General features: G+C 38.8%; 1 protein-coding gene across 2 annotated transcripts in view; it reads left to right on the top strand.

Moving 5' to 3' along the window:
• EPHA3 (EPH receptor A3) overlaps nucleotides 1-13,016 on the top strand; it is a 229,042-nt gene that overhangs the window by 68,602 nt on the left and 147,424 nt on the right. For both annotated transcript variants that reach the window (XM_055703078.1, XM_055703077.1), the window contains exon 3: nucleotides 5,120-5,780. In XM_055703078.1, coding sequence (XP_055559053.1) covers nucleotides 5,120-5,780 — 661 coding nt within the window. The remainder of the gene's footprint in view (nucleotides 1-5,119; nucleotides 5,781-13,016) is intronic.

Here is a 13,016-nt window from a genome sequence, read left to right as displayed (position 1 = left end):
AATCGCTTGACTAAATAGCAGAACAGAAGGCAGAAAGTGCGCATACAAAAATTTTTTTGTCATTGCTCAGTGAGGCATAATAAAGGTGATTTCCGTGCCCCCCCCCCGCCCCCCTCTTCCCGGCTGAAAAACTGTGCCGAATACTAAGAGCCAGTAGATCAGAGCAGGGTCAGTTTTCAGTATTAGAACAAAGTGTTTTTCAGGTCTAGTTTGAATGGCAGTTCTGTAGAGGCTTATGTGAACACTGTGCATTGGTGAAAAGCAATGACACTAACAAAAAAAATTAAAATTAGTTTAGAAATCAGCAATGATTTTGAGTGCTCTGCTCAGGAAGGGTGGGACATCCTAGCACAGAAGGTGTTTTCATGAGGTTTCAAAGGCATGTCACTCACTCACTCCTACTTTTGTTCCGATTCCTCAGCACCGTATTCCCCGTCTGTGCTTGAGCATGCACAGTGATTGTGTAGTTTATGTCCCATCTAGCCACTATTAGAATGATTAATTTCTGTTAAAGGACATTTGGACATTACCTGAAATGGTACTCGTACCAAATTGTACTGAATACATCATCGTACCAGATTTCTTAATGTAAAATAAAATTGTAAAGACATATCGTTAGACTGTTGCCTGAAGCTGTCAGTGGACTCTTAGGGAGTTGGTTCCAGAGGTGCCTTGGGAAACGACCAAACTCCAGTTTTAGCAGGAGGTTTATAGTTTAGGAGTTTTATAGGAATGTGATGCTGAAAGATAAAATGTATGTTTTTTGGAAGCATGCGTATGCATATATGTTGTATTACAAATCACAAATAGCCTTCAATTTCTTAACTGAAACTTAAGGGGGTTTTGGGTGTCATGTTGGTTGTTTTTCGGTTTTGGGGACTTTTTGTTGGTTGGTTATGTTTTGTGGGTTTTTTTGTTTGTTTGTTTGTTTGGGTTGGTTTGTGTGTGTGGTTTTTGTTTTTTTTTTTTTAATGAAGGCTAAAAAGCCACAAAATCTGCAGCATGCCACAGGAAGGGTGAAAGAACTTAGGAGATAACTCATGTCCTAGATTAGCACATTGAGAAGGAACTTCTTAGTGAGACTGATGATGACATCCTAGGCAATGGCCTACATTCGCTTTGGTGCATTCCCTTTTGTAAAGAAAATGGAAGAGAAAAACCCAAACCCGTAAGTCCAGCACACCCTGCTAGATCTCTTCTGGAAAAGAAAACCCTTTCTGTCCCACCTTTGTTGGTCAGTATGACAGAAGCAGATGAGTTAGACCCTCTCACTGGACATCTCAGGATCTTCTGTATCACTGAAAACTCTCTTGTTTCCTGCCATTAACAGCATCTAGAGAAGATTTAAAAAATTAAAAGCAAACCAAAGAAGGCTTTCCAAAAGCCAAATTACATGCTGGGGAGGGAGTGGTGCTATGGCACTTCTCCTGGACGTGTTTCAATAGTGTGGAAGGTTCCTGAAGGCATTAGAGTAATATGATTAAGCGGAGTGTAAAAATAATGTGAATTCAGAGATGATGGTCACACCTCCGCTCCTTCCCTCTTGACAATGGGAACAAATCCAGCACCCAAAGGCTCGTAAAACAGATTTCCATCTCCCCCATCATGCTGTCATAAAATCCCTGACACGATATTATAAACCTCTTCTGTAAAAAAAAAAAAAAAAAAAAAAAGTTGGATTTATTGTCCCTGTCGGGCTGCTTGGAGGATAGTCCTGTCGCTTCATTCTTCCAGTATTTAGAACCCAGCTATTAATTTCTAGTCTAACCATAGCCACAGCTGATAAATACCCATTAGTTCCATAGCTGCACAGTACTGAAAGAAAGAAATGCCGGCTGGGACACCTTTGAAGTATTAATGCCCCTTGGACCAGAGTTACCCGAGTAATTGCATGTAATTGAGGTGAGAATTAGGTGTGTGCCACCAGTGTCTGATTTACAGGGTATCGGTATGGGTCGTTCGTATGGTCGCTCTGCCAGCATCTCAACAGATTTTGTAACAGTTAAATTACTTTGGTCAGGTTAGCAGGTTAGCACCTTATTGAGGCTCTTTCTTCCATCCAGCAATGCTTCTGCGTTAAATGATAGATTTGAAATTTTATTTTTTATGATAGTGGTCTAATGTGGACTACTTTCCAAGCAATTTGGTCTTCATTGCAAATTAATGAAGTGATAATTGCGCTTTGCAACTTCTAGGTGAAGAACACGGCAGTGGTGCTACCTGTATTGTGCAATTCGTACATCTACATCCAATTGTCTGTGTGAGCATGTTAGGTAAGAGACTTCTGAAAAAAAAAAGCGATGAGACTTTTTTAGAAAAATCACATCTGTTGTGGAGATGTTTTAAATTCTACAAGTTCCTGGTTTTGTTTCTGTATCTCACTGAACATGTAAAATATCTTGAAGTGATGAGAGATTGTATGGAAGAGGTAAGAAGGAGACCATTTATGAATCAGTGTGAGCTGCTTTAAATGCCCATAAAATTATGTTTCATTATAGAATCTTACCTAGTTTCATCCAGTTGTTGTAACTGGATTTTTATTTGTCCAGGTAGGACCTGTGGTTGAATAGGTACATCCAGCTTCCTGGGAGGCTGTTATGGTGTCTGAACGGCTTTTTGCAACAGGATCAGATTATTGGCTTGGGCTGTACTTGTACAAGGACATCTGTCAGAGGAGGGTCCGCCACTCGGTTTTGGGAATTCGGCAGAGGCTGGGAGCCAGGGTCCATCTGCCTCTTGTATAGGCAGGAGCTTGACCTTGTACATGGGGTGCCAGGAGCTCTAGTGTAGTGCCTCTGACTCGGCAGGTCCCCGTGCTGTCGTGGCTTTCTGCTGCATACACATCCGAGATGGTGTTTTTAACTCTGAACTAGCCAGGAAGAGATAAAACTTCTGTATAGTCAGGTCTGTAAAGTGGACTAAAATAAACTTTGTTTCAATTAAAGGAAGTGTATTTATACTGCTTTTATCTATTGGTTTAATAACATGATTTAAAATCACATCTTCAGTGGTGCGTGGACAAATTCATTGTGCCGACCAGCCCTTAGTCGTATCAAAACTTCCTTAAATCAGTGGGTCGGGACTGAGAACTCTCAGATATTACTCTGATGTGGCCACTTTGCGCTTTTTTTTTTTTTTTTTGTTCCTTTGTGTGTGTGCAGTATATGTATTATAAAACCAGGAACCTGTAAAGACAGTTAATGCTTTGGCCCCTTGGTTTCTTTGTGGGTATAGTGGAAATAGTACTTTCCTAACGTTTACTAAGGTCCTGCAGCAAAAGGTGCTGACATAAAATGAACAATTAATAGCCTGAGATCCTAAATATAACATTGATGTGACTTGGTTTTTGAGGCAAGATGCTTTTCTGGTAGAAGTTCTTCTTTGTCTCACTCCCCGCAAAGTGGCAGTTATTTCTCACAACATACTTAATTCTGTCTACTTCGCATCTCCAGGTTTTGTCCCACGCAGCAGCTCCGTTTGGAGCTTTACTGTTCCCCAGCTGTGCTACATCTGGTTGCGTGGGGCAGCATCTGTGTTTCTTGCAAGGGCTGTGCATGTGGGTGACGGTGAAGCAGGGGTTTCTCTAGCTGCTGTGCTACCATATGCTCTGTTAGTGTGCGCTTCATTATCACGATAGGAGTTTACCTCTTTTGTTTGTGTAATTAACTTTGAAGCACATAACAGAAGATAAGGCTCAGGGGGATCTTACCAGTGTGTCTAAATACCTGATGGCAGGGTATAGAGAATATGGAACCAGGCTCTTCTCTCTGGTGCCCAGTGAAAGGCCAAGAGGCAACGGGTACAACTGGAAATACAGGAAATCCTGTTTAAACATACGGACCAAGCTTTTTACTCCAAGTACAATCAAACACCCCAGAGAGGCTGTGAGGTTTCCATCCTTGGAGATACTCAAAAGCCTGGCTGGTCAGGATCCTGAGGAACCTGCTCAGGCTGACCCCGCGTGAGCAGGGGGTTTGGCTAGAAGATCTGGGAGGGTTTCTTTCAATTTCAGTCATTGTGTGATCCTGTAACAGGTGTTGTTTGTTGTCATGAGTTTTAATTCTAGCGCTTTAGTGGTGAGGCTCCTCGCTTTGTATTTTAAGACCTGGAATACAGAACAGCTGCAGGTTTTGTGTGGGTGAAAGCTGAAGAATGATGACCTTAAGAAAACCCCACACCCCAAAATACTAGTCCTAGTCATCCATTCAGGGAGAAAGTGAGGAAGGATGCATCTTAAGTCACTTAGTTGTGTATGGTAAATGACTAAGAGTAAGTATTTACTTTTAAGGACCCCTGTAGGATTTCTTTCCCCTGTGATAAGTAAATAATTCCTCTCTGGTGAGCTTGACTTCAGAAATCAGGTTGGACTGGTACATGAGTAATTCACAAATAGGAAACCCATTCCTTCCCTGGCTGGGTCGAGTGAGTTTGTCAGCTGATGACTGATGTAAAAACAAACGATGACAATATAATCTTCAAAAAACATTTTAGCATCATAGCCTATATAGTATAGATGTACTAAGTAATCAATATACGGTAAGTTGATGGTAATTTTTAATAAGTCTGGAAACCGGGCTAAGCTTGACTGTTCAGAGGACACATACCCCAAGCAAAATCAATTGTCATGCTTTGTATAAATTTTAAACAGTAACATTTTGTTATGACTTTATGGAATTTCAGTGGGAGCCATTGACTTTTGTTTGTAAGATCTTAAATCTTGTTAAATCATTGAAGTACAACTTGATTCTAACAGGGAAAATGTGGTGGTGTCCTAGTGACGGCACTGCATATATAGTTGAAGAAATCAGAGGTTTTTAATAATGCAAACCAGCTGTATCATCTCTTTCATGCCACCTTGAAATAACTTGGTAAAACCTGACTTCTTAATGGTGAATTCTGTGTTCCTTTAAGATGTTTACATGTTTAAATAGGAAAAAAAAGTAAGTACAAGTTCAACCAGTCTTTGTCTATTTCACAGAGATTTCCAAGCAAAGTGATTTTTTCTTTTTCACAACTTTTCTCTCTAAATGTGATATTTATTGGTATAATCATTAATTTTAAAATATATCCTTTTTTCCCCTTTTTTTTTCCTCTTTTTTTTTTTTTTCTTTTTTTCCAGTGGGAAGAGATTAGTGGTGTTGATGAGCATTATACTCCAATAAGAACTTACCAAGTGTGCAATGTTATGGATCACAGTCAAAACAACTGGCTGCGAACAAACTGGATTCCACGCAATTCAGCTCAGAAGATCTATGTGGAGCTCAAGTTTACCTTGAGGGACTGTAATAGTATCCCTCTAGTCCTGGGCACTTGCAAAGAGACCTTCAATCTCTATTATATGGAGTCTGATGATGACCATTTGGTAAAATTCAGAGAGCATCAGTTCACGAAGATCGACACCATTGCGGCTGATGAGAGCTTCACCCAAATGGATCTTGGGGACCGAATTCTCAAGCTGAACACAGAAGTCCGCGAGGTGGGGCCTGTCAGCAGGAAAGGCTTTTACTTGGCTTTTCAAGACGTAGGTGCGTGTGTTGCCTTAGTCTCGGTGCGAGTGTACTTCAAAAAGTGCCCTTTCACTGTCAAGAACCTCGCCATGTTTCCCGATACGGTACCCATGGACTCCCAGTCACTGGTGGAGGTGCGGGGTTCTTGTGTCAATCATTCCAAGGAGGAAGAGCCGCCCAAGATGTATTGCAGTACAGAAGGAGAATGGCTAGTGCCCATAGGGAAGTGCTTGTGTAATGCTGGCTATGAAGAAAGAGGCTTTGCGTGCCAAGGTAACGATGCCCTCCATGTTCATAGTTCGATGATTAACAGGGGCTTCACTTTGTGCCCCTACTCTGTGTATTGGGTCCTGTTAATAGTCTCCAAATTCTTGAGAGAAATAAATGAGTTCATAAAGTCACCGTGAAAACGGGGTTTATTTAATCTCTGTACATAATGTAATCTGCTAAAAATATTTGATAAGGGTCAGTAATTGATTTTTACTTAATACAGTCTGTAGCAAATCTAACCTCTCTTACCACTCTTGGACTTCCTTCCAGTAGATTATAGTTTTCTCAAATACATTGTTTGTGTCAAAATATTTGATTTTTGTGTGTGTGTGTGTTTGGTTTTTTTAAACTTTGTGGCTTGATGTACAAACTTTGCTACTGAGCTGTGCTGATTAATTGGCGTTGGTCAGAAAAAAAACAGGTAGCATTTTTTCAGTTAGTATAGTTCCTAAATGCAGGTGCATTTTGAAAATCAGTATTTGGAACTTCAAAATTGCATTTTCATGAATACTCATATATTTAACTCAAAATAGTTGTCTCCAAGCTTTTGGTTTCTCCAAACTGTGGTTATGTGAATGCTCCCAAGAATGAGACTATACCAGAGATTTTGAGGTTGTCCAAAAATGGTCTTGAAAAAAAAAGTTAGAGAAATACATATTATGTTTACCTAATTTTAATATCAGCCAAATGATGGTGTTATACACTTTCCTTTTTATAAAAGTGCATTTTGAAGCTTAATCCTCTTTTCACAGAGTGCCTTAAAGGGTGCTGGCTGTGGCAAAGGGTTTTCCATTAAATAAATGAGTAAAAATTGATCAGTAATATCTAGATATACCATAGATGGAAGGAGTAGTAGCTGAGATATTTACCGTGGGGTGTGTGTCTGTGTACGTGTGCATATGCAGATATCCATAAAACCAGAAATTTAAAGTATTTTGAACCTGGTTGAGAGAGCGCCTGTTCCTTTTTCATCAATACTGCCACAATCTTTATGTAAAACAAGGAAGGCCTGGGGAGCTACCAGGAGCCCACCAAACCATAGCCACGTCATTGTGAAAATTGTTGCTCTATTTAGGGTGACTTTTTTCTCAGAAAATGGCAGGGAGGCGTGGGAGGAAAGGGGTAGGCGTGTGTTTGGTTTGGTTTTGCTTTTAACTAGATTTTTAATTGGTTTTACCCGCAAAATGCTTGGAGTAAACAAGGCAGCTCGCACAGAGTTCTACAGAGATTAGAGTGAGCTTACATCCATGTGTGAGTATATCATACATGATTTGAAAGGCATAAAATTAGACCGTAGGACTACTCTATTTTTCTCTCCCCCCCCGCCCCTTTTTTTTTTACTTCCTCACCAGCTTTTGATTGAGGGAGTGATATACGATGAAACCTTTAACAATAGCGACAGTTCCTCCTGGTATATTCTGATTTAACATGTAATGTTCTACTAACTTTTATCAGAAGTCATATTTATCAACTCCTTTCAGTGTGGTGTGACTGAAGTGGCACTCTAAAAGCAGTCAGTAATTCAAAACCTCCCATTTGTTGGCATCAGTAACTCGGCAGGAGTTGGAAAGCTCGGAAAAGAGAGTTCAGGTTTGACCTCAAGCTCAAGGCTGCCCCTGCACCTTTCCTTTTCCTTTTCTTTGCTCCTTTTCTTGCTCCTTCCTTTTGGGTGTTGGGGTTTAAGGTGCACTCTTTTTGCATTTTTTTTTTTTTTTTTTTTTTTTTTTTTTACTTTCTTGGCATCAAAAGTTCAGTAGAGTCAGGATTATAGAATCTATAGAAGATCCAAAATGGTGTTACAAGCATGGGCTAGAACGAAGGCATAATTTAGGGGGAAAAAAGTTTCAGTTGAAGTTTGAAAGAGTAGTAAGTTATAAGAATTATCTCCCCAGTAGTTGAAAGCACTCAATGACTTTGTGTCTGTCACTACTTGATGCTACATTTTTGATTTTGTTTCTTTCTGTAACATTGTGTTAGGAAACAACGTCATTTTGCACTAGCGGGGGATTATCACTGACAATTAAAATGAAGGGCCCTAATGGTATATGATCAGCCTATTTAAGTTTCATTCAGAACAGTTTTTTTGGTACTTGGAAAAATATTAAGGCACAGTCATGCCTCCTGCCGTTATCCACAACTGCTTCGCTTTCTCTGCATAACCAGGAAAAGTTGATGTAAGGCTCGAGCCATTTTTTGTTATTGGTGTACGTGTACATATAAAAACATACGTGTTTTTATAACACATTTGTACCTAAGCTCTGAAAAGCCAAGACTGGACTGTTGGCTTTACTCAGCATATTGGTTCTTGTTGGAAAGATTGTTGTTCTGTTCTAGGTCCTACCACCTGACAAGCAGTTTACATGTACAGCAGCGCGATACCTACCTGTCAGTCACTTTAAGAATCAAGACCAATTTTGAGGTGACCATCCTCATCCTCGTTAATGTGCGCGTGTGGAGAAATGATTTCTCAAAAGCGAATTGTATAACCTTGAGGAATTTTGGTCTTCGTGGTATACTTCAGGTGAACAGCTAAAGATTTAACATGTCGTCTAGGAAAGACTTTTGCACCTGGTCAGTATTTTGGAGGGGTTAGGTTTGTATACGGTAAGGTAATATATGTTGGGGAGCATGTTGGAAAAAACGCTCTTTCATACCTTTTCTCCCCCTTAGCTAATATGTATGTTAGTTAACTAAATGTGGTATATTTTATCCACTGTAGACTGTTGCTACAGCTTTGTTAGTACTTGCATAGTAGTGATCCTGTCTACTTAATCTTACTGTAGTATGTCATGGTTGAATAGAACTTCTTCCTCACGGTGTCTTTTCTAAATCATCTCTTCATGCCGTTTTGGCCAAACTACATCTTTATAACATTGTCACTCAGAATTAGTGTGTTTTAATTAGGGGGAAAACCCAGCTGGCTGGAACTGCACACTAAACCTAATGCTTTATGGTAGTCTCCATCCTGTTTCCCAGTCAACAAGGATAACTCATCTTTTCCATTTGTTTCCCATCAAACAGTCATAGTAGATCAGATCAGAGGTTTGTCTGCCTTAGTACCCTTTCTCCGACACTGGCTGACGGTGGATTCCTAAGGAAAAGTATAAGAAACTGTGTAATGTGCTGCTTTACTGGGTGTACCTGTCACCTTCTGCCAATCTACTTTTGACTTTCAGAGATTTAAGATACATTTTGTAAGAGACTGTGTGCAATAGCAATCAGTGACCTGTCACCTGTTGATTTTTCTATTTTTTGACTCGTTTGTATTTTTAGTCTGTAAGTTTTTATGGCAATGGATGCTGTATCTTGTCTTGTGTGGAAAACATATATTCTTGCTATGTTCAAGTCTTCTGCTTTAAGTCAATTGGATAAAGTTTTCCATGTCCTTGTATAGTGAGAAAATAACTGCTCCCTTTTCAGCTTCTGGTTTAACAATTTTCAAGGACCCACTCATGTTTAATATCTCATCTCTAATACCTATTTCCCCCACTCTCCTTCTCTACTAGTGCTTTCTTATTTGGAGGACAGGCTAATTGCTCCCTACCCGTTGCTGTACGTAATCAAAGTAAACGACGTGACTGTTTGTTATGAAAAGGCCAGTGAAGCTTGTGTATGTGCTGTTTGAAGTCCACCAGGAGATGATACAGTGGCATAGTGTTTGGAACAGCCCAAAGATCAATGAAAGAAAAGGAGCATTCACATCACCTGCCCAGTGAGTGATTTGTATGTGGAGAAGCTAGGCTCAGTTTGGTTTTGAATGCTGCAGAAAGGAAATAGATCTCATGATGGGAAGGTGGATGAGCTGGGGTAAAAGTATCATAATAAATGGGAAAATGTAGGATAAATGTTAGAGAAATGCTTTTAGTTCTGTAATGATCTAGAATTTCTCCTTGGAGAAATAATGAAAGCCTCATTTCAGGAGCTGTTTCTTAAAAATGCAGTAATCGGATGATAAAGGGAATCCTGCACTGGCAGGCTTGGACTAATAAATTTCTTCCATCCTGAATGTGTCTATGCTGTTGGTGGTTTATTTCATGCACTTCAGAAAGACTAGGTGGCCGTGGAGAACGCTATTTTTCATGATGGTATACTTAATTAGCAAACATGCAGCGGGCAGTTGTATATCCGTGTGGGAGTATGAGTGAACTTGAATGTTCTTTTGAATGCTTCTGACAGGTGACCCTCTAGACCAAACCCAAGCTTCATGGCTCCAGTTATCACACGGAAAATTAAATTGGTGGGCCTGAACAGCATGACTCAAAAAGCACAGCTTTCTATTTTCTGCATGCTATCATTTCAAGGTTTAGTTCTGAATTTTAGTTGCTGGAATAGAGTAAGTCTGAATTGTAAATTTCCTTTGTAATGCTGTGTAATAAAATTTTAAGTTTTAACCGCAAGTGACTGACACGTTTTCTAAAAACAAACCAGAAGAAAAAAGAGAACGGAATCCAACAGTCCTTCCTTATATACAGTTTTTAGGTATTAATCAGAATGAATGGGAGAAAAGGGAGTGAGGGGTAAAGGAGGGAGAGGTGAAGTTTGCCCACTGTGCCTGGTTATTGCAAAAATGTCCTCACAAAATTTCCCCTAACACTAAATTATTCAGTGCTTCAAGTTTTATAGTGAGCATGGACTAAACCTTATTTTTTTTCTCTGAGTTTATGGAGATATAAAAGGAATGCCATCTGCAGCTGCTAAATCTGAACTATTGCATAGATTACTTAATTCTTTCAGTATAATAAATGCTGTACTGGAGATAAAAATATGTAAAACATTACTAAGGGTGCAAAACATTTCTCCAGATCTCTTTTCCCCCTCCTATGCTTTAAATAATCGTTTTGTCTCTGCATAAGGAAATATACTTCATACTTGCTTATATCAGTGGATAGAAGATAACTTTACATGTAAAGAAAAAAATGGTGCTGTGAGGAGCTACTCAACTTTGTGCAAGTGAAAACAGACGGAAGGCACGCGTGCTTGCTGCAACAGCAAGGATGGTAACGTTTTCCCTTGGGAATAGCCGAGTGGCTTGGATGTGTCCGTTACGCTACAGAAGTACGTGGGTTTAACTCTTAGGCTTTGTATAGGAATAATTATATTTAATAAAATGTAGGATCTGATCATACGAAGATCATATCATATAACAATAGAAGTATTAAAGTGTTTCTTTTTACATGAAACCTGAAAAAGCTAGGGATTCCCATTTTTTACAGCAGAAGTTTAAGGTGCTTTTTTATTTTTCCCTTCATTTTGAAGTATTGTTTTGATTTTTAAAAGCAAGAGAGATGTTTTTTAAAAGAGACTCTTAATCTTTCAAGCTAGTAAACTAAAATGACAGAAGCTATAAATTATGAATCACTTTATTTGTAAAATATTCATTGTTTTTATCCACTTTATATTCTATAAGTACATAAACAGAGCACACAATGAAGGATTTACCTTCCTGCTTAGAGTTTATTTAACTCTTATGAAAGTTATGTCAGAGATAGCCAGATAATTTGTCATAGGGGAAGAATTATGTTGCATTGAATACTTGGAAGATTGCAGCCAACTTTTTTTGTAACACTTGCTCTGTTCCAAATTTGGAAAATACTCTCCAATTTGTACATCATAACCAGTAGATCTAAAATTCAGGTTTTTAAGGCAGACAAAATTTCTTGGGCACAATCTTATGGTTTGTGAGCACATTTGTCACACATCCTAAAGAGATTTTTTTGATGTGACACTATACGGATTCTCAAGTTAGAAAAGTGTTGTTTCAGTGTTAATTTATTTTTATATATTTTATATATAAAATAAATATAAATATATATTGTTACAGTGCTCTGTAGTTAGTTGAGAAGAATCTTTACTAAATTTATTGGAGATAGCAATAGAAATATTTAAACAAAGACATAATTTCTATTATTTTTTAATGCTCAATGATTGGGAACCTAATGTCAGTGTTCTTTGGAAAACTTACTAACACATCTCTCCCGGTTGTTCAGGACTACAGTGTCAATGTAGACGTGATCAGGTAATTCAGAACTGAATTTTTGTACTTGAAACTAGTTGGGAAATGAAAAGGTTCATTCAGAAAACGAAATAATTGCAAAAGTCTTAATGACTCACAAAATGCAACTTAATACAGTTGCCCTGTATGTTTGTTCAATCTGGATCTCTTACCAGTTTAGGGTGGTGCTTGCTATGCCACAGTGCGCTTATTTTGGCAGTTTTTTCCTTGTCCCTATCACCTGCTTTTCAAGCAACAAGAAGACACCCCCCCCCCACCAAAAAAAAGCAACACACACACACACATACCCTCAACAGTGGAATATACTGGGTATTGACCCAGACCCTTTAAAATTTAACAAGTATGTGTAAGACATTTGCTTCCTCTTTTTAACATAGAAATTTTCGCCTTGGTTCTCTGATCCTTATGTGTTCAAGACCGCTGCTGTTGAATTTTTGTGCAGGATTTTACTGCCAATATCTTACAGATGTCTATCGCAGAGAATCCCAAGGGATCTTCCTGGCATTTCCTTAACCTTTTCATTTTAATGGCTTTGCTGCTTTGGAGGCTTTCAAAAGATTAAAACCTAAATTAATAGTATCATCCTGAGCATGTTTTCTCTTGCACTGTCTTTGGTGACTTTCAATGTGTTCTTAGCTTGGTGTTGCACAAAGATTGTATTGTCAGTGTGAATTCATTGACCACAACACTTTTTCCATCGGTTTCTCTGCCACTTGCATCTGTGTATAGAGCTATTTGACAATCCCTTATTAGTTCCAGAGTGGAACTTTTAAGGGCTAACAGGGGTATGCATTACAAATGACAGCTGGTACTAGACTTTAATAGAGAGCAATTGTATTGAGAGCTGTAAGTTTTGATAATGTTCAACAAAAATGCTCTTAAAGCAAGAGCTGTATTGAAAGATGAGTACAAGATGACAATATCTTCTGCATGTCTGCTGCTCCTCAGCGTGAAGCACAAGATGTGCTGTTGGCAGACATCTAAATAAGCAGCAATTGATATCAGACTTTATTGAAACACTTGGACTGCAGAAGTTTCAAAACTGACTGTTTCCAGGATTGCAAACTGAATAACAAGGGTTGCATTTGTAATGTCTTGTTTTCTTTGCATTTGAAATTGCAACTTGATTTTTGATTGCACAACAGGAACATAATAACTTGAACTTCCCACAGTCTTTTTAGGGAGAAAGGATGAGTACTTCCTTGCCTGGAATTTGTAGTGTCAGC

This window comes from Falco cherrug, chromosome 2, assembly GCF_023634085.1.
Source record: "Falco cherrug isolate bFalChe1 chromosome 2, bFalChe1.pri, whole genome shotgun sequence".
Taxonomy (NCBI): domain Eukaryota; kingdom Metazoa; phylum Chordata; class Aves; order Falconiformes; family Falconidae; genus Falco; species Falco cherrug.
Note: the sequence above shows the minus strand (reverse complement) of the source record. Positions and strands in the feature narration are given on the sequence as shown.